Genomic DNA, 27,827 nt, shown 5'->3' with positions numbered 1-27,827 from the left:
AAGTGAATGTAACAGGTGATGAGTCCAGTGCAGAGACAGTGGGAGGGGAAGCTGTGACAGAGAAGGGTGTGTGGACATATTTGACACACGACACACTCGAAGCAGTCCGAGCAGCGGAGCGAGCAGAGGACACACACACTCACTCACACACACACACACACACACACACACACACACACACACAGCTGAGGGTCACCTGTCCTGCTGGGACTGTTTTGTCGTCGGAAGCCGCTGACAGCTGGACTGTCACCATGTTCAAGAAAAAGAGCAAGTCCACCGCGATAACGCAGCCGAAGTCCAGGTGAGTAGGACACTTAGTTTCACACTGCGGCGTCTTCACAGTTTGTTTGTTCCTTCAGCGCCAAACTTCATTGTAAAAAGCTCCTGTTTAAAACGACCTCGCTTCCTGGTGAAGTCAGTCAAACCTGCACCTGAACTCTCCACCTCGGTCCCAACTTTATCTCTGTCATTTCCTCTTTTATCGCTGTTTCTCTACAAAACTCACCGCGATGGCTTTAAACACTGGTGTGAAGAGTATTGACCGGTATGAAGGAGATTTAGACATTATACACGGATGAAAGGCGGAATAAACACTTGTCGAATCAAACATCATATTATATTTATTCACAGCTCATGCTTCATCACCGCACACATGAAGTCGTTTTTTTAGTTTTGTCAGAGTTTGGTGTCTGAGCTAAACATGCAACAAGAGAACAAGCTGTACCTTATGGTGGATAATGCTGTATACTAATTACTGTAGGTTGACACTCTGTGTGGATGTTGATCTGTGTTTAAGACTTCATTCAGGAACGTGTACATTAGATTGCACAATGTGCTTGACCCGAGCTGAGGGTGTGGCTGATAGGCTGTGTAGTAAAGTTGTAGTAACTGGTTTGATAAGTATGAAGAAGGCAGTGTGTGAGGAACTGCCTGCAGCCTCTCCCACAATACTGCCGGACCAAGCCCAGTCCCTATCACCGAGTCTTTCCACTGAGTCCGTCAGGTGGAATCACTGAGACCCTCTGCCATGGAAATGATGAAGTGGATAAATGTGCTGAGGGCTGCTCTGTGAAGTCATTTTCCCCAGAGGCTTCTCATTTTCATTTCAACCTAATGTCTCCACTCAGCCCTCAGGTGGTGGGTGTGTCATGCTCTCTGTCACTCAGCAGTGTTAAGGAGGCCTAAAAAAAACTTTGTCTTACACCAAAAGATCAAGTGATGTGTTTTACAGGTAGAATAAGGTGTGTTCCTCCCACTGTCACACTTGCCATCAACAGTGAAGGAACGCTCTGTGCTCTGCATCGGCATCCCTTAGCTAAAAAAAGTTCATACTGATCCTTTGATCGATTTGAGTTTCAGTCTTTGTAACTGTTTCTATGAGTGAAGATGCCATAGTGAAGTTATTATTGTAATCACAGCCCAACAACTCCCAGATGAGCCAGATAACAGACCGTAATGGAATGCTAATAATGCAGCTCCACTATTCTTCTTCGGTGTAAGAAAAGAAGCTGTGATCTCAGATAGCTGGCGAGCTGTCGGTGTGAGCCAGGCGTGTGATGACAGCGTCAGGTCAAAGCACCAGATCCAAAGATGGCTGCATCACCACGACCCTGGGGGTGCTGATTTATTCCCAGCTTTACATCAGAAAATGATAGGTGATATGCAAGTTTGGCCAGTTACAAAGAGTTTATCTTTAAAGGTCTTTATAGAGAGTTAGTTGGGTAAGAGAAAGACAGACAGTGAGGAGACACTGTATGTTTTGGAAGGTTTTGTGAAGCAGAAATGGCCACAAAAAAGTAAAACAACCACAAAGAGATATAAAACAACCACAGAGAAGTGTAGCACGCCCACAAACAGAGGCAAAACAATTACACACAATGCAATGTTCTTATGAAGGAGGGGTGGGCAGCCTTTATTCTCTCAAACTAAAAAAACATGTGCATGGAGAGCAGGCCTCTGGGTTCAACCCTCCACACCCTCTGTGACTTCGTGCCGGAGAGTTCTGGTTCTAATTTAACCCTCTCCCTGTGGAGTCCTCTGAGCTGTGTTTCTCAACTTAATGCTCCAGTGCCAGTTCCTCCCCAGAACCAACACAACCTCTGTCGAAACACTGAATTACAGCCAGTGAGCTTCCCAGGAAATGACTGACGACATGTTTGGATACAGACTGCAGGTAGAGCGAGTGGAGCATTGTTTCAGTTGTTTGGTTGATGAAAAATAAAACTGTATTCTGGGAATTGAGACAATGACTGTTTCAAGTTATGCAACATATTCTCTTTGAACACAATCAGTGGGACTAAAAACTCAAAAGACCAGGATGGTGTTTGTTTTCTTTTCTTTTTTTTTCTTTCCTTTTCTGAATTATGAATCATGAATTCTCCAGCACATGTTCCGTACAAATCCGGGTTGTTAATCATTTAATTAATAAAGAGGAACTATGTTTATGTCTTTCATTTAACAAGCCATCCATGTTCATTGTATCTTGAAATGAAAATACATGTGATGTGGGAGACGTGGGCTGTGAAGGAGTGTTGTGCTTACACTAGGACCTGTTGGTTTGACGGTTTCAGTGAGAAAAAGAGGAGCGTGTGTGTTTGTTATCCAGAGCTTGTGCTCTAACATGACAGAAACCCCCTTCAGGGTGTTTTTCCTCTGGAAAAGCTTTGCTGCTTCTGCAGAGCTCTGCAGGATTCACCAGTTCAAACTTGTTTCATATCAAAACCAAAAAAAAAGCAGAGGCTGTGAAATGAAAGTCAGTGTCCAGTGTTCATTCAGCAGGCATTATGTAACAAATGGTGCACGCGTGTGTGTGTGTGTGTGTGTGTGTGTGTGTGTGTGTGTGTGTGTGAGGCGATGGGTGATGGATTTGAATAGACATACATGGACAGTCTTTGCTCTGTGTCTGGTGCTGGCTCACAGTAGTCGCTTGTGTTGATGTTCATGTGTAACATTAATGTCCGATGTCTGGTTGTCATGTGACCACATTATTTGACGGACACTAAAAACTCAAGCACCATGTCACAGAAATTCTCCTGAATCTGTGTGAATACGTCATTAATGATTCATTTGGGGCGACATGAGTGGGAAAGCTAATGAGAGACAATCCGCTCTATTAAGAGCTGGAGCAGAATAACGTCAGCTGATCCTGGAATTTTGAAGCTGATGCAGAAATCAATTAAGAGAGTTAAATAAATTAGATAGATTTGTTAAATTAGTTAGATAACAGTATCTCAGAAAGGTTAATACATACTGACTGATATTATTAGCTAATATTAGCTTATCACATATTCATAGTAGCTTTAAAACAGTGATGCCGTACAGGGTTTGTCCACTGACAAGTCTGTTCCTTCTTTGTTTTTGAGCCATTATCAGTTTACTGTCCCGTTATCTGCCTCAGAGGTCCAGTGAGTTTACACATGATGACGAATGATCCTTTACATCTGTGGACTGAACAATAGTGTCCACTGTGCAGGACAAACCTGTCAGTGCTCTCTGCTGGACAGATTGTGTAATGTTACACACTTAAAACATATCTTTTCATTTATGACTCCCACTTTCTTGTTATTTATCATACATGCAGCCACTATGTGTGTTTGATCAGCTAAAATCAGCTGTGATCTCACGTTATTCATGTTTAAAGCTCTACTGTTAAAGCTTCCAACTACCTCACACCTCTCATTTAAATCCAGTATCAGAACATATCCCTCATGTTCGCACTTATAATGGCAGAACTGCTTTCAGGTTCTATGCACCATTAAATGGAATGAACTGCAAACTGCCCTCAAACTAGAGTCTTACATTTCCCTTGGAGACTTTAAATCTTTATTATTTGATGTATTTTACGGCTAGTGTAAATTTTTTTGCCAATTCTCAGTTTCTTAGTTTCTTGTTTTGTGTAGTTGTGTTCTCTTTGTTGTTGATTGTCTCTGGTGACTGCTTCTTGTTCTCTGGAAAAAGATTTTAATCTCAATGACACTGCCTGATTACATACATACATAAATAAATAGAATATCAGTTTGGCTCTGGAGTTACCTGAAGACAGTCATGACAGTGATCCGACAGGTGCTCCATGTTAACATTGTAAACGTCATACACTATGAATGATACCAGGCTTCACAGGGACACTCGAACACACCTCGGTCTGATAGTTGTCACGGTGATTAGAATAGGTGTGTCTGCTGTGTTATGTCAGGCAAAAACCTGCCGGGCCAGTTTCCTTTACTTCAAGGAAAGATGGCAGCTGTGTCTTATAAAGCTACCTGTGTCTCCTCACTGTCCTTAACCTCCCAGTTAGTTCATTTACCTCAGAGAGAACAACACTCACAATGACAGTCGTCTTTGAATGTGTGGCAGCTGGCGTGTGTTGTGACTCTGAGGGAAAAGCTGTGAGTCATCTGCCTGGTTACAGTCCTGGAGGAAAAAAAGTCTTTAGCAGTGTAATTATGGCTCGTCAGGTTATTATACCCAGCTCGTAGCTATAAAACTGCTGTGCTTGTATATCATGTTGATGCGTAGAGTGTGATACCAGCTCAGTTTGCTCTGAGTCATTTGGAAGAAAACCAGTTCAGGAGTATGGTGGTTTTCTTTCTGAAGCAGGACCGTACCGCAGTCTGGATTATGTAGATCACTAAAGACGTTTTACTGTCAAAATTGCCATGAATGTAACTGTGGCTGTTCAGTGTATATTCTTGCTGATCACATGACATGTAGCTGCTACTAGCAACACAAAACCAACTGTACTCAACAGGTTGACACAGAGTTTACTGAACACATTCCTACTCCCCTGAGGATGGAGCCTCACTATTCTGGATCATGTGTTTTTTGTCAATAGTTCAATCATTTGTTCGGCCTAAAGTCCAAAACCCCAGTGATATTCAGTTCACAGTGATATAAAGAGAGAAAATCAGAAGCTGGATCCTGATCATTTCTCATGTGCTTGATTCTTTAAAGATTATTTAAATTGTTGTCGATTAATTCTCCGTTGAACAACCTCAACTAATTGTAATTGAATGAATGAATTGTAATTGTTTTCACATTAGTATTTTTACAATAAAGAACATTCCAATAATGTCTATACAGAAGTCATTCACACTCCTTAAGCCTGATTCTAATGAACTGAATGAAGACCTGTGTCATTCTGATTGGTATTCTGTTTGAAGGTTGAGCTTTTGACTGAAAAGTTTCCATAGACTTTCTGATCATTAAATGATAGGCAGCATTAAACCTTCAAATTCAAAGTGACAAGTAACAAAACTGTGTTTGTTTTTTTTGGCAGTGCTCCGTCCACAGAGCTGAGCACTCTGATCGAGAAGCTGCAGAAGAATGCTGATAAAGTGGAGAAGAACATCTACGACGTGGAGCAGAACCTCAACAAGGTACATCGGCTCATACTGACAGCTTTATACAAGTAATCTTTTGACAAAATAAAACTGAGAAATAAAAGAAAAATAAGAAAGACTGAGAGGAGTAGTAGTGCTAGTATTCTGCCTCACAGGAAGGGCAATAAGTTCACAGCTTCAACTATGTTATATAATATAGAGCCAATGCTGAATGCACTAAACTGAAGCAAACTATTAATTGTGCCTTGAATTACAGAGTATTTACCCTCGAGTTGAATAGTGGAGACAAGAGTGCGACATCCTCACTGTAAATCCAACAGATCAGACAAGTTATAATGATGATTGTACATTTTTTTCTTCATCACTTAATGATTCTTTTCTGCATCTTAAAGACAAATTTATGTTTCTAAACTTGATGTGACTTTAAAATGACACTGCATAGACAGTGTCGTTATCTGTTCCTGTTTCACCACAAATTTAATTGCACATTGTGAAACGAGCAGCTCTCTCATTTTCTCTGTGACAGTGGTATTTTAGTCTGAGTGTACTTTATTTAGTCACTATGTGAATGTGAACACGCAGAGAATTTGCATGTACATATCAAGTGCATTGAACCATGTGCAGCCTGAGATCTGATCATTTGATTTACAGCTGACATATTCTCCTAAAAGATCAGACAGTAAAGGGCCTGCTCATTTTAACTCTGTTCCCAACATTGTCATAAACTAAAACAAATTAGAGCAGGTGTAAAATACTGCTAAAAGTAAAAACTAAAAGTAATTTGAAACAAAGAACATAACTTCAGTTTGTTTGTTTATTCTGCTGATCTATGTATTTACTCATTAAATTGTAGCCGCCAGTGTTTGTGTGACTGCACCTGACTGACTCTGTGTTTTTGCTGCAGGATGTGAGTAAGATCAATGAGGGAAAGCAGCCGCTGTATCAGGATGACACCAACAAGAGGATCCTCAACTCTCTGGAGCTGCTCATTGGCCTGGACGAGGACGCCGTCAACGCCAAGCGCCTCCAGCATCCACAGGCTGAAATGATCGAGCAGGAGTGAGTTGCACTCACTCACCTGAGCTTCTTCACTTGAAGTTTATGCTGTGCTGTGTAGCATCCAAACTACAGTATCCATGAGCCATGTATGCTAGTTTCAGTGAGCTGCACGCAGCATGAGGTCGACGCTGTTTCATAAACCCAGGCCTTTATTTGGAACAGGCTCATACTGAATAAGAGACAATCCTTTATCCCTCACTTCCTGCACAGTTGTTTCACATTAAAAGCTTTCTAGTCACCAGTGGGAATAATCTCTGCCTTGCATGGGAGGCATTTAATTCTGCGGGAAATGTTAAGTTTCACTGAAGTAAACAGCATCGTTTAACAGCAAAAAAAAAAAAAAAAGATGGATTGAAGGAAGGATAGAAAGACTTGAATCGAAAATCTGTAAATTCTCCTAGAAAAGCCAGAATTCAAATAAAAACCAATTATTACTGAGTGAACTAAAGGCTGGAGCATGGCCAACACAAACTAATATAGGCTGGTCACTGTTAAAGGCTGGAGGAGGGTGGATCAATCTGTAGCTCACTACAACGTACACAGAAAAGAAAAACACTTATTATTCGAATACAAGCTTTTATTTGAGAATCTGCGGTATTTAATATCCTGGTGAGAAGAGCTTAAACTTCTTTTAATCTGAAGTCAGAGATAAATATCATAGTTATTTGTACAGTTCGTAAACACAGAGGCTGTTTTGTCTTGTCATGCTGAATGTAAAAAAACAATTATATTTAACACTTATATTACTCACTGTGTGTGTGTGTGTGTGTGTGTGTGTTCAGCATGAAACAGCTGCGTGAGAGAGTGATGAAGCTGAGAGAGGACCACGACCGAATCTACCACCTGATCCGCACTGAGGGGATGCCCAGCATCAACTGGGGCAACATGATGGATGAGAAACTGGTAGGAAGCTTATCTGCTGCTCACACAGGATCCCACCATGGACCTGACATTGACCTCTGTGATCCTCCATAGACCACTTATCTCATGAGTAGAGAGAGGAAACTGAAACATGCATCTTGATATGTTTTATTAAATCGGTCGTACACATTCCTGGTGCTCCTAATATGTTTTCATTGAATGTATCAGATTTGATGCACACACCACAGTCTATCCACAGTCTTATAAAGACCGTGTTGCCTACAAAGTCATTTACAACTAGATCAGTTCCAGAATCAATGGCATCACTTACTGGCAGTGATTCAGGAAGTAACTGTAAAAGAAACCAGGTGACAAACTAATGTCAGAGATTATTAATTATACAATAGGTTTAATCAAGTGGCAACCTCTGAGGCTGAAAAATGAAGCCAACATGGAAGTACCAAAAACTACACTTCTTTGACATGCCACTTGAGGCTGAGTCCAGAATGGGTGACGTGATGGAGACTACGTCCATCTTTATTTCCATTCTATGGTCAGTCCCCATACACTCCAATGATAAAATGTCCAACTTTACAGCAGAAATAAACATGTTTCTAGTTTTGGTCTCTAGAGCTAATTTCCTCCTTCATGTTTATATAACTCACCTGTTTACATTTTATTCAAAGTTATGTAAAATTGAGGGAGTGGCCTCTTTGAGTGGCAGGTTGGTGAGTGTATACTCGCCACAAATGGGCATGGACCAAAGTCTCGGCTCCACACCTGCCCCTCCTCCTTGTCCTTTTTTGGATTAGCTAGGAAGTTAGGGGTGGAGTCATTGTATAACTTTATTTTAGAGCAACAACTGAGAAAAGAGTTACAAGAGATACTAATGCCCCCTCTACCTGCTCAGCAGCAAACAGCAGACAGACTGTCAGAGAGCAGCTGGTAAACATAACGGAGCATTTAGCAGCTAGAGATGAGCTAGTGGAGACCAAACCCAGAGCTAAGAGAAACAGAGGGAACACTGGACACAAACATAACTCTAATCTGACTCTGAGTCTGCTGGATGTGTAAATAGTTACTGTTTGCTAACAGGTGAGGGTCATTTGATACAGCTTCAATGAATGAACAAAGCTAAGCTACAGAAATTAAGCAACTGCATCAACTTTAAGATCAGGAAAACAGAAGTAGGAAGTAGGGGCTGATGGGAACATGTGGTGAGTAGGTCCAAAGGTACCAGAGTCAAGAAAATACAAAAACAGTGTTCATGTCCATTGACATGGAAAACCCCTAACCCATGTGGACTGTTACATACTGTAGAGGGGCTTCAGGATATATCACACATCCTCTGGAGGTCCTCAGTTCCTGAAACATGAACAACACAGCTGGGCCATTTCCACAGTGTTTCCACAGCTAAATGAATTTCATTATTAGACCAGGTTAAATCCAAACTGTCACACCTGTGTGTGTGAAGTGGACTGAAGTGTCTCATTCCGTCTCCCTGCCCAGGACAACCTGAACAACAAGGGCTTTGGACAGGACCTGCCGTCCGTGGAGAACGAGGTGGAGGAACACAACATCTTCCACAGTGAGGTGGAGGCTTTGGCTCCTCACATCTCCACCAGCAGTGACAAGGTACAAGCACGAACCCCGGAGAGCTGAATGATGTCAGGATTTTTATTAATGGACCATAAATGGTTTCATTAGCAGTGACGATCATTAAAATATAAGTTCAGCTGAATTGGTTATTTTACGTTTCAATCAATCGATCAGTGAATCAATCAGAATAATTTATTGATCTCCAAATTAGGTCACGTGACAGTTGGAGAAGGTAAATGTAACAGCAAAGAAAAGAGAAGAAGAAGTAAGATTAAAAAGATAAACATAAAATAAACATAAAATATAAACATAAAATTTCAAAATATGTCCTATACTATGATCTATGTCAACTATAAGTGTAACTACATCAGTTTTGGAGTAATGTTGACACTTATCATCATTTATCATCATTTATTAAAGCCATTGTTAGATATTTAGTCTGTAAGTCTAACTAGCATCACATGAGTAAAACATCCACTAAACAATCACTGAAGCATCGAAACAGTTTTATTGAAAATATATTTTTTTATGTTTTGCAGTTGCTTATTATGATAATTAGCTTTCGCAGTTTCGCTTAACATGTTTTTTCTTTATTTCAGGAGTACGTCAGTAGCCTCCAGATGAAGTACAACAAACTACTGGTAATAAACCCCCCCACACACACACACACATACAGTACATTCACTCTCTAAGCCCAGAGGTGTGTACTCTGTATGTTTATATACAGTGTCTGTCTGTGTGCATCTGTGTGTGTCAGTGTAATCAGCAGAGAGCACAGAGACCTGTCCCACCTCTTACCACCAGCTTGTGTTTAGCCCTTCAGCCAGTTTTTGTGGCAGCTGTCATGTTTACAGACAAACACTGCATTTAAAGTTTACCTTATTTTAATCATATTTATTTTATCATCACCATGAACACACACATCTATCTGTGCTGTTGCTGTAAATACTCACTAGAGGAGCAAATGTGGATTAATCCGCCACTGAAAATAGTCCCCAACAAATGAACTTTTTTTTTTAAAGTGAAAGGCTGAGGTTGTGGTCTTTTCATCATATTTGCTGACAATAAGAAACATTAAGACAAATGTCAGCCTCGATCTGAAAGTTAAACACAAGATTAAAATGCTGAACAGCAGCAGTTTAGCTGCTACAGAGCTGCTGGATCTTTATTGTTGTTCAACTCGTTTGTCTTTGTAGCTGCTTCCAGCCAACAACCCTGCAGTTATTTGACATTTTAAAACCTTCTGAGCACATAATGCATTTCAGATGTATTTTAAACTGTGTTGAACACCACTCATGCTGCATATGTTGCCAGATATTTACATAGGAATAAACTTTTCTCAACTTAATTTTGTCAGGTTAGTACACCAGCTTCCTGTCATCAGGTCATCATATTCTCATTAAGTGTCTCGTTCCCTCGTCTAGGCCAGTTCCAGCGCTCGTCAGCGCAACCTGCTGAGCCTGCGGGACTACATGCAGCGCTGCACCAACGAGCTGTACTGGATGGACCAACAGGCCGAGGAGAGGGTCAACTATGACTGGAGTGACACTAACCTGGACTACCCCGCCCGCCAGAGGCAGTATGAGGTACCTGACACACACCACACATAAAAACAAGCTGCTTATGCAACAATACAGTGATGCCCAGTTTACTCAGCACATCTGTCTCACTCCTACAGAACTTCATCGGTAAATGTCTGGAGTCTAAAGAGGCCACCGTCACCAAGCTGAATGATGACGGAGAGAAGCTGGTTGCCTCTGAGCATCCTGGGAAAAATGTTATTGAGGTACAAACTCATCCATTGACTCCATTCAGATAAACGCTGAACGTGTTGCATATATATCTGGGTGTCGAGAGCGAGGGGTTTCCCAAGGATCCACCACAGTTAGATCCAGTTTCCTCCGGCTGCAGATAACTTACAAAATGAAATCTTTCCCCTTGCACCTTGATCTGTAGACAGGTCATCCACCGTTCTTAAGGTAAACTACAACTCGTTATATATTGGTATTAATCATTCTCCCTAAAACCTTACTATTCTGAAGGCGCTCAGGGGGGGCTTCCCTCTCGTCCTCTGACCTGGAGCTCTTCACTCTTCCATGGTCTTTGCCAAAGGTTTTCAAACTGTGAGGCCTCTCCGGGGTCGCAGGAGAGTTTTCCTTAAGTAAAGATAAAAGCTATGATATATTTTTTTTAAAAGAAAAAAGAGAAAGAAATCAGGTGACAAAGGGACATTATAGTTCAGTAATAACGACATGGTACAACAGGTGTGGTTCATAATTAGTCAAGAGTAATACTTGAAAGTGTCGAGGCCGCTGTAGCGTTTGAAAAGTTGAGATATAGAGTCCATATCTTCACAAAACTCTTCCTTCGAGGAGTGAAGCAGACACGAGTAAAACACTCCATGATTATCTTGTGCCAGTTTGCTGTAGTGGAAGGTTTGTCATTTATCCATGGCATAAAAATATTCTTCCTACAGCATGTGCGAGGATGTGATACAGTCTGACAGAGCTGAGCCTGGGAGCAAAGACACAGGGTTCAAATGTCAGTCTCATATATGTTTTTCCCGAATCACATCCTCACACACCTTCTTGTTGTTGCTAGGCTCACATGGAGGCAGTCCACGCTGACTGGAAGGAATACCTGAACCTGCTCATCTGTGAGGAAAACCACCTTAAACACATGGACGAGTACCACAAGGTAGACATAGAGGACAGATGAACACAAACACACACACACACACACACACACACACTTGTTTAAACAGGTAAAGCTCATCAGTGTCTGTGTGTGTATCCAGTACCAGAAGGAGGCGCGTGACACCCAGGACCTGCTGAAGCGGCTGGACACAGAGGTCAACCAGAAGTACAACCCAGAGTTCAAAGATGTGTATCAGATGGAGGGTCTCATCAGGGAGCTGGATGTGAGCATTTCATCTTAACACGGAGACATGATGACAGCTGGCAGTGACTCCTACAGCAGTGGAAAATATGTTTACAGTGTGTGTGTGTGTGTGTGTGTGTGTAGGACCAAGCAAAGGCCATGGACCACTTTGATGAACGGGTCAAGGCTCTTCAGAAGCGTGGCCTGCAGGTGTTGCCTCTGAAGTACCGCAGAGAAACGCCCCAGAAGCTGCTGCCCGTTGAAGCTCTGTGCGAGTTTGACACCGATGAGGTACGTCCTGAGTTTCTGTCTGTGGAGTGAAGCTGCCATTACTTGGTAGTGTATATGACAAAGGGAAAAGGAACATTACAGCTAAGCAATGACATGTGAGATTACACATAACATTAAGAAGAACAAGGGTCATCTTATGGAACGTGTTACACACCAGCAAAGACTGATATATACATGTACATATATATACTTTTAAGAATTGATGTATATTCATGCCAAAAACACTGTTTAGCAAAAAGATCACACTTGAAACAATATGTATATGTGAACATTTGAACATTTTACAAATTAAAAGTCCTGTGGAATTAGAACAATCATAGCAAGAGAATAGACAAAAAGCTCATTTAAAATAATATTTAATAGACTTTAACTTGATGCTATATTGAGGAAAGAAGACATAGTAATGTTATTTATAAATTACATATTTATTTGTTGTTATAGTGATTTTATAACTGTGCAAAAGGCACTGATTAACTGATAAGCATGTACATACATTTGTACACAATCTGTGTACATTGAGTATCATGTATAGTATTAAAAGATTTGATTTGATTTTTTTAATATTCCATGCAGTCTTCTACAGTTGTGTAAAACATCTTCCCTCACTCTGGGCCATTAAGCCAGTTTTCCCATAGAACAGATCTCTCTTATCATTTCTAATCTAGTGGTTATTGAGGTATTTTTACTTTCTCTTACCTTCCTTCATCTGCTGTCTTTTGCATCCCTTTGCTTTTTGAGGATCCTCCTTCGTGAGCACTCGTCATCTCATCGGTTCTGTCTGTTTTCTTTCTACATACATTTTATTCCTTCTTCTGATTTCCTCTTTGGAAATGTCCTTTAGCATCTGATTGTCATTCTGTGCTGAAGTGACGACTTTGTTTCCTGTTTCTCTGGTTGTCCCAGCATTAACCCCAGGACGTTCCCTGGTATCAGAGCACATGACTGAGCACTTTCTGAACCCTGGGCCTGTAACTGTTGTGATTTGTGGTGTAATGTATTGAGATCCCTTCAGAGAAGAGCTCAGACTGAGACTCTCAGGATCTTATTTAAAACCCCAGGGGATTTTAATTATTTTATTTAAATGAATTAAATATAGATCAATATGAAGTTTTGTCTCAATCTCTCTTAGATTGTTTAATTATAACCAGTTAAATTAATCAAATTTATGCATTCATACTCTAATTGAATATATCTAAATTGAATATATTAATTAATATTTCTATTTCTATAATTAATATTTCTATTTCCTTATTATGCTTTACATGATGAATTAATAACTATAATTCTTATTATGTTGTTAATGTATTGAATTAGGTCTGTAATGTATTTCAAAGTTAAAATAAAGGTTGAATAAAATAATAAGTGTATCTATGTTTAAAAAGCTCAGATTTGTGTCACTCAATTGCTGCACAGAGCAGCAGGAGCTGTGATTGGCCAGACCCCTGACAACAATTAACAACTGACCAATCAGAGCAGCCAACATAAAAAAGAAATAGAAACCTCTTTAAATGAATTGTGTTATCCACATTAAAGTTGAGTTATTACTCTGCGTGTGTGTGTGTGTTGTGTGTTGAATGTGACTGCTGTTTACGATCCAGTAGCTGATGGCAGATTGTGGTTGTTGGTCATGTGCAGGGGCAGATACTGCGCGGGGAGAGGTACACTCTGCTCCGGAACAACGGAACCAAATGGGATGTGAAAGACGCAGCTGGACGCAAAGTCACTGCCCCGGCTGTCTGCTTCTTGATCCCCCCCACCGACCCCGAGGCCGTGGCCATCTCTGACAAGTGAGTGTGTACAAATATATAGAGTACACGTGACTTCCTAAAATAATTTACTGTATCCGCTCCAACACTTTATTCCAGTGCAGCTGTAACAGTATGTTATGTCGTGTGCTTGCAGCCTGGCCAGCCAGCAGAAGGCTGTGAAACAGAAGATGGCCGGCAGCAAGTCGACTCTGCAGAAACGCTTTGATGAGCTGAAGAGGGAGAGTGGGACGGGCACAGCTACAGGTGCACAACACATCCAGCTCTGCCTTCATGTTGCTAACTGATAACCAGGCTGTGTTTTACAAAAGAACAGAGGAAGCAGCCAGTGTGATTTCAGAGCATAGCTTTGACAAGGCTGGATTAGCAACCAGGCCCCAACCCCCAGGTCACAAGGCCCCGCAAAGGCCCTGTGTCACCATGGCTCTTTCATTAGCTGCAAATGTTCTAAAAGATGATCATCCAGAGGTCTGGTGTCCAGGCCTGTTATTGTCTTAGCTGATAATGTTTATATCCCCTAATAAATGTATTTAATCACATTATCACTTTATAATTAACACAGTGAAACAACTGGGGGCTGAGTAGCCAAACCACTTCCAGTAAAGAAAAGTTTATGGCTTCATTAGTCACTGTTTCAAAGTATCCTCTCTAGCACTGATTGGACTCGAGTGTGTAACTGCGTCAATCATAGGGTGATTAAATGTTTTTGTGTGGTGTTCAATAATGATAGTTCAATTAGTAGAGGCTAACGAAGGTGATGAGTATCTGCAGCTGTCAGCTAATGTTGTCTTATAACGCTACAAGGCAAAACTAAGTGTCTGTAGTTCTGTGAAGTCAAATATCAAAGACAAATGTCCATGAGACAAAACTGGCACAGCCAAGGACATGGCATTCATGGCAACACTTCTAAAAAGAAGTCCAGTGGAACCAGAACCATGAGTAGTCAGGCAGTCAGACAGGATGTAAAAATGTAAACAAACCATGTTGGTCTGTTGGAAATATCACAGTTTACAGACTCTCCTGTACTTACCATGGCTGTGCACAGTGCACTGCAGCTTTCCTGTGTAATAACGGATTATTTTTAACATCTTAGGTAAATAAAGTGGTTTGGATCTCAAACTGTTTCACATCAAGGACCCTAAACTGACACTAATTAGACCACAGAACCCTGATAAGATTTTTGTTTTTAGATGTTTTATTACAGAAAGTGTTTGAAACCCATGAACCAAAATATTCATACATTCTGTCACTGTTCATTTGTTTTAGTGATGTCATCATGTTATGTCACTTTGCAATGTAACATATCATAAAAAATGACAAAAATAAGAGCCAGATGTAATAAACTGGACCCATCCTTTAAATTATAAAAGAAATGCTGCTCTGCCTTCTGCTGTAAAAGCTGTTAACAGTATCGACAAAAATCTGGTCACGGAGTTGTCATTGAGCTGTGAAAGATTTGTATGAAATCGGACATTCATTTAGATGTCCACTGCTTCACTCAGTGCGAACAGGTGAAACCAAATAATGAAGTTCATAATGCTGTGTGTGACTGTGTGTGACCTCAGACAAGCAGGAGCAGCAGTGCCGTCAGCTGATGGCCGGTCTGGATAAGGCTGTCAGTGACCTGGACAAACAGGAGAAGGCCATTCATGCACGAGTGCGACCGCCATTGGAGCAGAACAGGCCGCTGCAGGACAGTGCTGACCGCCTGCAGGATATGAGGGTACGACCTCCACTTCATTCTGCTGTTTAAATTTAAATGCTGTTTCTCACACCCCACATCTCTCAACTTAGCTCAAAAAGCGGAGAGAGTATTTATGTATGTGTACAATGTATGACGTTTCCCTTCAGGACATCGCTGCAGCTGTCAGCAAGATCGAACCAGAGAAATCCTCTAAAGTACAGGAAGCGAAGAACTTCTTGGTCTCAAACCCGAACTGCGTCAGTGCTCCTCAGCTTCACAGCAAGGTGGATGAGGCCAACAGGAAGTACACTAAGGTCGAGCAGCTTCTCCAGTGCTCTCAGGACAAGTATGGGACTTGATATGTATCTCAGTATTCATCTTTGTGGGAGCAGTATTCCTCAGGTTTTCCTGTTTTTACCTAGTTTGAATGGGTTTAAATGGCATTCAAATTTGTTGAATAACATGTATTTCTCATCTTCTAATAACTGCACTTTGTCTTAGACTGAAGAATTCCAACCAGCTGGAGACGTCCCTTCAGAATGGAAAGACTTTTCTGTCCAGCTTCGAGAACAAGCTGGCCAGGGAGGAGGTTGCTCCAGCTGACATCTCCTCACTGGAGAAAACCCAGCGGGAGCTTGCAGTAAGCTCTTACACTCTGTGGCACACATTAGAATAACTGCTACTTCTTTGCAACACGACTTGATAATGTTCCTTCAACTTCAAAGTGCAACATACCAGAAATATAAAAGAACAATTTTCAGTAAACTGCTCAAACACTAATATCAAATTAATAAGACGGTGATAGTAATATCTAAGAAAAATAGATGTGCAGGTAGGTCATTACTTTATTACACCATGGATGGAGTACATACTGGAATACTGGAGTGTATTATTTTCAAGCAGCAGTATTGCATTACTTTGTACACTGATCTTCAGAGCTGCACAGCTGCTGGTTTCAGTTGCTTTACAACAGAAACATTTACTCAAAGGTTTACAAAGACAAGAAGTTTCTATTTAAAGATCACACTTTCCCTAAAAACATGACGAGGCAATACTTTGATATTTGATACTGATGATACGACCACTGGTATGTTGGCATACTAGAGCCTGATAAACTGACAACTGTACAACACATAACGGATTATTATCCCCAGGGTTGGACAGTAACTAAGTACATTTTAGTACTAAGTACAATTGAGTACTGTATGCAAGTATATTTTTGAGTATCTATACCATTTATATTTACTAAAATTATGACTTTTACTCCACTACATTTCTATGAAGTACTCCTACTTTGAAGCAGCTTTTAGTCAGTGAATAAATTTTATTTTATTTTGAAAATGAGTCATGTTTGAGCCTGTCAGTGTCGTAACCATGGCGACGTTAGATAAAGATGAGGCAGAACATTCTTCACCAGAGACCATGGTCTGATCTGAGGTCTGTCTGAAGGTTTAGAAATAAAGAAAGATTCATTTAGTTTGAAATGTTTTCTGTGTTTACCACGACCAGACTTCATCACTGACTAAAAAAAGAAATATGAAAACAACAATGGCTTCTTTAGTTGATTCATTGTGTCTTTATAGCCATTTTATAGTCTTTGAAGCAAGCTCTTTATTCTACAGTTTCTACAGTCAGTCAGTCAGTCAGTCAGACAGACAGTCAGTAGGTTGGTTCAGAGTCATTAGGTTCTATGAATGTGGAACAATACAACAATGTGTTCATATAAAAAAATATGTACCTTTGAATACGTAATTTTTTTAAATCAAGTACTCCAGTACTCAAATAACAATCTTACTGAACAACTTTCACTTGTATTGGAGTCATATCTGACCAGAGGATCTGTACTGTGACTCAAGGAGCTGTGGACTTTGTTCACCTCTGATTATCCCAAACTAAGACTGAACTACCCATCAGACAAAGCACATAATTAAACAAATTTCAGATTTGTGGAATTTGCAACACCAAGTTTTAGTATCGTCAATTATTGGACACCCTGGTGGATAAAAAGCGTATGCCAATTACAAATAAGGGCAAAAATTCCAAAAAACTAAGAAGAAGATGAATGACTTTAGTTTATATTGTGCTTTCATGGGGCATATTCCTAAACAAAGATGTGCTCAGTGAAATTGTTAGACATTCATTGAGACGTAGAAAACCTTTGAACAAGCAACAGGTGGGGGATGAATAGGAATAACTAACAACAAATTTGCCCCAGGGGCCCAAAACAAGTTCATCCGACTGTGTCCCTCACATATACAAGGAAAAGATGATGTTTTATCAGCAAATATGCAGTGGAGTGATTGCACACACAAGACACTGGATGTGAGGTATAAACTGTAAAAGGAAAGAAATCTCCATACACTCATTCCATCACTGACTGTATTATTCCTTTGTGAAGAAAATACTCCTGTGTGTGTTCATTTCATCTAATTTGCCACCCTCAGGATATTGCATCAGACCTGAGGTCCAAGAGGTCAGTGATCTCAGAGACAGAGCAGAACCTGCGCTTGGCCAAAGGCAGCTGTGACAACATGGCTGTCAAATTCCAAGAGCACTGCCCTGACATCGAGAGGCAGGAAGCTGATGTCCAGAAGCTCAACAAGCGCTTCAACAACCTCAACAGGCAGATTGACACCAGGTGAGAGGGTCTCAACAAGGAGGGAAAGTTATCTGTGCATTAGTTAATAATTATTAGATAAATAAGCTAACTGAATATTACACACATAAGATATGAATACTGATCTGTTTTGCTGTGTGTTACAGGTCTCAGAGTTTGCAGAGAGCCAAGATGTCATACAACAATTACCGCAATGACTATGACGACCTGAACAGCTGGCTGTCTCGTGTCCCAAACTACGAGCCCCGTGAAACAGATGACACCAGACAAGTGGAGACCAAACTGAAGAATCAGAGGGTGAGAGTGATAAATGTTCCTGATTTAGCAGAATATGCTGCAAGTTGTGCTATACAAAAAGGCTCATAGCAACCTCTGTTTTCTACAGAACTTACTCTCTGATATCGCGAGAAAAGAGTCTGACTTGAACAACGTCTCCAAAAATGCACAGTTGTATCAACAAGCTGTCAAAGTAAGATATTCTACAATGATTTTTCCACCACTACCATCACTACCTTTAATTTGCATATTTACAAATTATATAAGGTTTGATGAATGCTTTACTGGTTCTTCTCTGCAGGACTACGAGGCTGAAACAGAGAAGTTCAGATCCATCCTTGACCTTGAGGATGGACTTGTACCTCAGACATACAAGAGGAGCAGACTGGAATCACCTGCTCTTGCAGTCAAGGCTGAGGTGAGGCATACACAAGATCTTGCTCATAAATGATCGGTAGCGGTGGCAAAAAAAAAACTTGATCGGGGCATCCCTAGCTCTATTATTTTGTCAACCCATATACATCAATGGGGGTAGGCTAAATAACAAATGTTTAATCCAACATCTCTCTAAAACAGTCTCAGTAAAACTGAACATTATAACCTTCATGGTGGGAGGATTTATTGCAGGACTGTCGTATTAGACTGCTTTCATTTTTTGAGAACTAAGTACAGACACTTGCACCATGTGATCAGGTCAAGGGGTGGCAAATAAACATAACTGTGCTTTGAAAGGTAATTCTGAACCACTTCCAGATCTGAAGAATTTACTGTATGTGCTTCATATGATATGTTATTTCAATGTTTACAGGAAGCTGCTATTGAAGCTAAGTTTACTGAGGTGAATGCTGTGAATAAACAAAGGTTGCAGAATCTCGAGTTTGCAGAAAGTCTTCTCAAACAGGTGAAATATTTTCACATAATATCAACAACAGTAATATCAACATTAAAAACAGCAATAACAATAATGATAATCATGATTTTCCTTCCATAGCAACCTGAGGTCTCCATGATCCAATCTAGAAATGTCAAGTCAGTCCATGCAACTGCCCCGGGAGAAGAGCCTTGGAGAATCAGGAAGCAGCTGGAAGATGAGATCCAGAGGAGGGAGCAGCTACAAAAAGAAATTGAGACTATCCAAACTGACATCTATGTCCTTGAAGGACAGAAGCCCCAGGATACAATTGTCAAGAAGGAGCTGATCAAAAAAGTTCCTGACCCCCAGCTGGATGAAGAGGTTCACAAAGTCCAGCAGAAACTCTCAGAAGAGCGCCGCACTACCCACGTCCTGGAGAATGACCTTGAAGTACTGAGGCTGAAGCTGCGTGGCCTGGAGACAGAGGTCAAAGAAGGGGCTCAGCAGTATACAGTGAAGGAGGTCCTGCGTATAGAAAGAGACCGGGGTCAGGAGGAGGAGGTGCGGAAGCTTCGGGAGGACCTGGATGAGCTAAGAAGGCAGAAGTTGGTGAAAGACAATGAGCTGATTCAGATACAAAAGCAGGTGACTCTCCTGGCTGAGGAAAAGAACAAGGAACAAGAGGTGATCACTGAAGAGGAGGTGATCAAAGTTCAGAATGACCCCCAACTTGAAACAGAGTACCGGGTGCTCCTGGACAGGAAGCAGAAGGAAATGGATGGCAGGAAGCAGCTGGAGGATGAACTGCAATTTCTTCAGGAGAAGCTACGAAGGCTGGAGAAGGAGAAATCAATGGCAGAGGAGAAGATTTCCATCAAGGAGGTACTGAAAGTAGAGAAAGATGTTACCTTTGAAAGAGAGGTAGACAACCTCCGGAGACAATATGAAGATGAGAAGACCAGACGAAGATCATCACAGCGAGAAAGAGCTGACCTCACGAGGAAAATCACCAGCCTAGAGGATGAGAAGTCCAAGGTTGTTATTCAAGAGAAAGTGCGGGAGATTGTCCGCCCTGACCCCAAGGCCGAGAATGAGGTGGCCAATCTCCGGCTTGAACTTGTGGAGCACCAGAGGCGCTATAAAGATGCAGAGCTCCAGCTTAGATCCCTGCAGGATGAGCTGAACATGCTGAGTAACAGAGGACCTCAAGTGGAGGTCAAAGAGATCATCAAAGAAGTCATCAAATACAAGACAGATCCACAGACTGAAAGAGAACTGGAGAGACTTCGCAATGAAATCGTCGATAAAACCCACCAGACTGAGAAATCTGAGATGGAGATCCGCCAACTTCGTGGTGAGATTGAAAGATGGAAGGACACTAAACCCCAAGTGCAGACAAAGGAAGTGGTGAATGAAGTTCTGCAGTATAGAGAAGATCCTAAAACTAAGGAGGAGATTGAGACTCTCAAAAGGAAACTGGCTGATGAACAGAAGAAACGCCTTGACCTTGAGAGAGAACGGTCATCTCAAGAAGAAAAGATCAGACTGAGGAAGATGGATCTGTCCCAGATCCGTGAGAAGATTGTTCAGCAAGAAGTGGTAAAGATGGAAGAAGACCCTCTCCTCAGGTCAGAGTGTGACACCTTCTCACAAAACATCAGCACTGAGCAGAAACACAAAGAGAGCCTGAAAACAGAGCTCTTCCAACTGCAAAGACAGAAGGCTGACCTGGATCTGCAACTAGAGGAACTAGAGCGTGAGCGCAAGGCAAGGCGTGATGCAGAATTGGAGATCCAAAGGCTTCGAATCAGACTTAATGAACTGGAGATCCGTGACAAAGAGAACCGTGAGAAGGTGACAGTCAAACAGAAGGTAGTGCTGCAGCAGGATCCCCAGCAGGAGAAGGAACACTCCATCCTTAGACTACAGCTTGATGAAGAGAGGCACAAACGCACCCTGCTTGAGAAGGAGTTGAATGCCCTGATCCAGCAGCAACTCACCCTGGAGAAGATGGATGTGAAGGAAAGAGTTGTCCGCACTGAGAAAGTTCAGGTTGAAAGGGACCCAGAAGCTGAGATTGAGATTGAGAACCTAAGGAGGACTCTTGAAGAAGAGAAAAGGAGAAGACGAGAACTTGACCAGGAGCTGTCCATCCTCACTTCCAGGCTCTCAGATATGGAGTTCTCTAACACCAAGTCTTCTAAAGAACTGGACTACATCCGTGATGAAAGTAGCCGTCTGCAGCAAGAAAACCAAAGGATGCAGAACGAGATCCGCAAACTGCGGTCTGAGATCGATATCACCAGCAAAGAGACTCGAATTATTACTGAGTCAGCACCAAGGGAAGATGGAAAGAACCTGGAGTTGAGGCTTGATTCATTACAGAGGGAACTCGCAGGACTCAGAGGCATAACTATCCAAAAAGATGAGGAAATTGATAAGCTTCAAAAGAACCTGTCGGCAGTGAGAATAAAGAGGGAGCAGAGGGAGAGCCATCTCCGTCGATCTATCGTCGTCATCGATCCAGATACAGGCAAGGAGATGCGACCAGAGGAGGCGTACAAGCTAGGGCTGATCGACTGGAAGATGTTCGTGAACCTGCAGAGCCAGGAGTGTGACTGGGAGGAGATCACAGTGAAGGGTCCCAAAGGAGAATCCTCGGTTCTTCACGACAGAAAATCAGGGAAAAAGTTCTCCATTGATGATGCGTTGCGTCTTGGGCACATCACAAATCGCCAGCTTCAGCAGTACATAAACAAAGAAATCTCCATCCAGGAGTTTGGTGTAATGGTGTCGGGCAAGAATAAGTAAATGTAAGAAAATGCATTTTTGGTTTGACTGTAAAAGCTTTAATCTGTTTCATCTGTGTTGTTTTAAACTCTCCTTGCTTTTTATTGTACTTCTGCTCTGACTTCAATTCTTTGGTGATTTGGCATTATTTTGTACTTTATCCACGATTCGTAAATGCACTATGTATTTATTTGCTTATTCATATTTAGTTTTGTGGGACTGGCATGGATATCTGGATTAATATTACTATCGTTACAGCCAACTACATAACACTTCAGCATAACACTGTGGTAGGAAAAGTTTGCTCAGCTGAGCCTTAATTTCTTAGACTGGGTACGAGGGTGGAGAATATATCTTTGATTTGATATTGTCATTGAAATTCACAAAGGTACTAAATGTTTCATTTATTTGTGGGGTTTTCCCAGGTTTATCTAATGTGTGCTCTCCAAGCTTCAATAAAAGTCAAATCAAACTGAGAAAACTGGATCTTTTTTGTGTTATTTCATTATGGTGAAACATATTTATAGATTTTCATGTTATCTTTTCGAAACATCCATCCATCCATCCGCTATACCACTTATCCTTTGAGGGTTGCAGGGGGGCTGGAGGCAATCCCAGTTGACATTGGATGATGGCAGGGTGAGGTCACCAATTAATCTAACTATATGTCTTTGGGCTATGGTGGACATGCAAACTTCACACACCTGGTCAAACTGGTGTTTGAACCAAGAAACCTTCACTACAGCACCATGCCACCTGATAGCATTTAATCATGTGTCCTATATTTTATCAAATATGTTTTATTGAGCAAAAAAAAGTTATACATACAGTAAACTGTTGAACCAGTGCTCATTTTCATAGTAAGAAACGATTATATAAAATTGTATTAATGTCCATTCACAGGTATAAAACAGGTCATATAAAGATATAAGGATTGTCCTTGGGATTTGAACATTAACCAAGATAAACAATTAAAAAAGAAAGGAGAAATAAAAAATAAAAAAACCTAAATAAATGAACAAAAAATTAAATAATTACACAAAATGAAAGAAGAAATTTGTAAGTGCTAAAAAATAAATAAGGGAGAAAAGATTCATGTGAATCCAAGAGTGGAAACATAACTCGGATCATGTAGCCCAGGAGTAGAAGGTTTCTATCTTTACCTTCCCTCTTAGATTTCCTCATTTCCTAGACCTCATATGTGTCCTATATTTTGATGATTAACCCCCAGTACAAAGCACTGAACATCTGAATAAAGTAAAACAGTTCTAGAAATGAGTGATGTTATTCTATATTGTGGTGATGATAATGAAAAACCATCAAACATTTTGAGATTACAATTCACAAAGAGCATCTGTTGATGTGAACTAGGTCTCAAAAAAAAGAGATCCAAGAAAATTTATAATCAAGAATTGTTGACTTGTATGAAGCTGGAAAGTTTTACAGAGTCATCACAAAGATTTCAAATCAGTCCACAGTCAGACAAACTGTCTGTAAATGAATATGATTCAGTTCTGTGGCTACGGGGATGCACACCTCCAAATGCACAATATAGATGTTCATTGAGGTTTAAAAAAAAGTCACAGCTAAAAGCTGAAAGGATTCCATCTTTCTCTCCAGAAAACACAACACTGCACCTGAAGCCTGTCAAAGAGCAGCCTGACCCTCCACAATACTACTGGGAAAATGTTTGATGGACTGATGAGACTGAGGTTGAACTGTCTGAAGAACATGGCAGCACAATGTGTGGTGTAAACAGATCTCTGCACACCAACATGAAAACATCCTCCCAGAGGTGAAGCAGGGTGGAGGGAGCATCATGATCCGGGTCTCTGCTGCCTCTGGACCTGGACAGCTCCACATCATCAAGTTTATCAAGGTCTCCTCCAGGATCATGTCAGGGTGTCTGTCCACCTGCTGAAGCTGCTGATGCAGCAGGACAATGACCCTGAACATCAGAGTAAATCCACTATCTGGAGCGGGCCAGTCAGAGCCCAGACCTGAATCCAGTAGAGGTGCTGAACTCAGCGAGCCGCTCACACCAGACATCCAGAGAATCTGTCTGACTGAAGCAGCTCTGTAGGAAGAATGGTCCAAACTTCCTCCTGAACATTGAGCAGCTCTGATCAGCAGCTACTGAAGAGCTGGTTTCAGAGGAGCTTCAACCAGTTATTAAATCCAAGCTTCATTGACTATTTCCATCAGCACTGTGAATGTTTAATGGCTGTGTTCAATGAAGACAAAAAAGGTTGTAATTGATTGTGTGATATCAGCTATATTAAAATGAATGATGGAGATCTGAGCTCGTATTCACCAAGCATCTTAAGGCTAAAAGTAGCTCCTAACTTGCTGATTTAGGAGAAACTCCTAAAACTAATGGGCATGTCAGTCCTAACTTTAATTTCACTAAGAGTAATTCACAAAGCCACTTAGCGCTAAAAGTAGCTCCTAAGTCTGGGAGAAGTTAGAGGCAGTCGAGAGGACTCCTAACTCACTCAGACCAAATCACAAAGAATCTTAAAGGGCTGCTGCCATTCTACGTCACAGTGTTCTGGAAACGTTACATGATGCTGAATTACTTAAAAGATACAACTCAATCACGAGGGAATAATGATCGTTGTGGAGTTTGTGAAGAATTAAATAACATCTCCTACCAATCCAAACAACCCGATAAATCTGGATATTAAGTGTTTGGCAACGGTGCGTTACTTGGCAACAGAGAAGAGCCGATTTATCCACCAAACAATAAATGCGCTGTGACCCGACATCATAGCACAGTTCATACGATTTCCTTTAGATGTTCAACAGCTACAGAGAAATAATGCAGCTCCATGCCAATAGCCGGTATGCCTGCTGTGATCGGTGCCAGAGATGGAACGCATGTAGGAAACAGCAAGACGAAAACAAAATCATCAACACACAGGTTGTGTTGATGCTGCCTGTATAGTTCTAGACATTATTGTACAGTGTCCCGGATCTACACAAGAGTCATGAATCTTAATGGAGAGTGACCTGATCAGCTGTTTGAAAGGATCATGTTCCAGCTGGATGTCACCTGGTGGGGGAAGGTGGAAATCTTCACACACCTCAACCCACAGCCGGGACCACAGCTGCAGGAGGCTACAACACCGGTTAGCTTTAGTTAGGCAGTCTAGGACAGGTTTGTTTTTTTTTTTCCATTGAGAGAATTGAATGTAAGTTTTTATATTAAAATTAAATTCTCCCGGGTCGACACAAACCTAATCATACAGATGCATTTTGGAGAATGCACTACTTTTGTAAACAGCACCTAATCTGTTATAATTTCATTTGTATTCGTTTATTTCTCTGTGTTTTTTAAATTATTACTGCTGGATGTTGCGCATGCGTTTTCACCAGCACACAGTCTTTCATCAACCAATCTGCTGCAAGGAAGCTCGTCCATGAAAACTGACGTCAGCCATAGCAACGGAGTCGCACTCTTGGCTTAAGAGTTTTTTCTGTACTAAAAGTTGGTCTCAGCAGCTTTATGAAGAGGACTTAGGAGAAAACTTTTAGTTAAAAACGTTTAGCGTGACTTAGGAGTACTCTTAGTGGTAAGATAAAATGCTTTGTGAATACCGGCCCTGGTTTTCTGCATTAACTGGTCAGTATTCTGTACTCACATTTTATCTTACCACTAAGAGTACTCCTAAGTCACGCTATAAGTTTTCAACTTAAAGTTTTCAACTGTTTCAGTTGGTGGGAGATGTTTTTGCGTCCCTCACAAACTCGATAACAGTCATTAGTCCCTTGTGATTGACTTGTATCTTTTCAGCATTGTGTAAGGTTTCCAGAACACTGCAACGTGAAATGACAGCAGCTCTTTTAAGATTCTTTGTGATTGGGTGTTTAATTAGGAGTCAGTAATTAGGAGTCCTCTCAACTGCCTCTAACTTCACCCAGACTTAGGAGCTACTTTTAGCGCTAAGCTTTGTGAATAGCTTTTGGTAACAATAAATAGGAGTCCTAAAGTTAGAACTGACACATCCATTATCTTCAGGAGCTTCTTCTAAATCGGTAAGAATTTGTGAATACAGGCCCTGGTCATTCCAAAAGGTTCACTGACTTTTTCTTGTCACTATAGATTAACTGGTTTTTGCAGTTTTTTTCAGATTGACAAACTAATTTCAATTCAAAATCCTCTTCTCTCTTGGTCTTCATTAGCAGAAAGAGCCTCCTGAAGACTGAGGCACAGTTGAAAGATCCAGAAGAAAGCTAGAAAGTTGGTTTTGAGTTAAGTTTATTGCCCAAGGAAAATTATTATTATTATCAAAGGATACTATTTTCAAAAGAGTTTTCATGCTCAACTTTCATTTTTGTTATTTCTGCAATGAGTTTTAACAGATCTTTATCTACTTAAACATGTATAAATAACTTTTTCAGTTATGAACTGAATCTTTCAATTATTTACATCCATGTAAATATTTTTGTAAAATACTTGTGCACAGATACAGACAGGGACTTATACTATACTTATACTGAAATATAATATATGACACATAAGTCCCTATATAAATATATGTCATCTATAAGGAGATATATTATTATCACATATATACATCCTCTGGATAAATGAAGATACAAGTTTACAACTTACTGTATATGAAATACCCATAGTAAAATTTGTGTATTTACATAAATCAGAAATATGTATATAATTATTTTTTTTACATGGTGTGACATGTTGCGGCCATACATGCTAAAGATACATATTTAATTTATATATGAAAGTTTATTAAGCAACATACATATAAAAAATACTGTATACTCATGTATGTTTTTCTTATTAATTTCTCATTAATTTTAAACATGTCTAACCTCAAAGTCTGGGAAAGTGGTATCAGACTTTTGGAGTCTACTGTATATAACATCAACATATATTGACAGGTTTAAGGACGGATATGTATTTATGTAACATGTCTACAATATAAACATACATATATAAACATACATATTTGTATGGGCTGTATTTATATGTCAATATATGAAATTGTTTCATTTACTTAAAGGTTTTATATATAATTTTTAAACATGTATATGTTTTATATGTACCCATATTTTACACATTCGATATATGAACATGCATAGGCTATGCAGAGGGCAGCAGATATTTAATACTGTACTGCAAGTGTACCTTAATATCTGCTGTGTGTAGAGTTTCCCTAGGGGCTTGTAGCTTTGAGCTTCTGTTGAAAAATGTATTTTTTGGTTTATTAATGATCGACACAAAATATGAAAATGAATATTTCCTAATCAATCTCATTATATTTTTTGCAAAGTTTTACATTCATTAATGAAAAATTGCTGAAATGAAACCTCACTTTCATGTTTTCAACACAGAAATGGAGCTATAGCTATAGTAAGACAATAACTTGGACAAAACCAAAAAACTATTAAAACTATGAAATTGTGCTATTTTAATGTTTTCATTTAAGTTACTTTCTATTTATTTATCTTAACCCCTGACATTTTTTTCATATTTTTTTTATTTGCTGTTGTGGTCCTTTGTCCTATTGATTATGTGAAATATTTGAAATAAAGAAATAAAAAAAGACCCCCAGGGGCCCCAGAGAAGGTCGTCCTCCCACCGTTAGGTGGCAGTAAGTCCTGTTGAAAAGAGCTGAACATGAAAGCACCCAGACTGTAGGTAAAGATTTAGACAAAAATCTATTATTTAAAACTAAAGCTCGTGAAAATTTCAGTGCAAATACAATATCATGAATCATTTAATATAATTCATAAATGTAACATTCAGATTTGACAACACAACATGTATTTTTGTTTAGTTATT

At 40.3% G+C, this 27,827-nt stretch overlaps 1 protein-coding gene across 1 annotated transcript; it reads left to right on the top strand.

Moving 5' to 3' along the window:
* Positions 1 to 22,496, top strand: ppl (periplakin). The gene is made up of 22 exons (XM_056401913.1): positions 1 to 301; positions 5,276 to 5,375; positions 6,244 to 6,398; positions 7,181 to 7,301; positions 8,769 to 8,894; positions 9,458 to 9,499; positions 10,283 to 10,444; positions 10,537 to 10,644; positions 11,460 to 11,555; positions 11,656 to 11,778; positions 11,883 to 12,029; positions 13,665 to 13,816; positions 13,932 to 14,041; positions 15,361 to 15,518; positions 15,647 to 15,825; positions 15,981 to 16,119; positions 17,924 to 18,117; positions 18,243 to 18,393; positions 18,482 to 18,565; positions 18,674 to 18,790; positions 19,181 to 19,273; positions 19,364 to 22,496. Exons 1-22 carry the CDS (start codon positions 252 to 254, stop codon positions 22,034 to 22,036), a joined length of 5,280 nt encoding a protein of 1,759 aa, XP_056257888.1. The 5' UTR covers positions 1 to 251; the 3' UTR covers positions 22,037 to 22,496.
* The last annotated feature ends 5,331 nt before the right edge of the window (positions 22,497 to 27,827 follow it).

This window comes from Seriola aureovittata, chromosome 17, assembly GCF_021018895.1.
Source record: "Seriola aureovittata isolate HTS-2021-v1 ecotype China chromosome 17, ASM2101889v1, whole genome shotgun sequence".
NCBI classification, from domain to species: domain Eukaryota; kingdom Metazoa; phylum Chordata; class Actinopteri; order Carangiformes; family Carangidae; genus Seriola; species Seriola aureovittata.
Note: the sequence above shows the minus strand (reverse complement) of the source record. Positions and strands in the feature narration are given on the sequence as shown.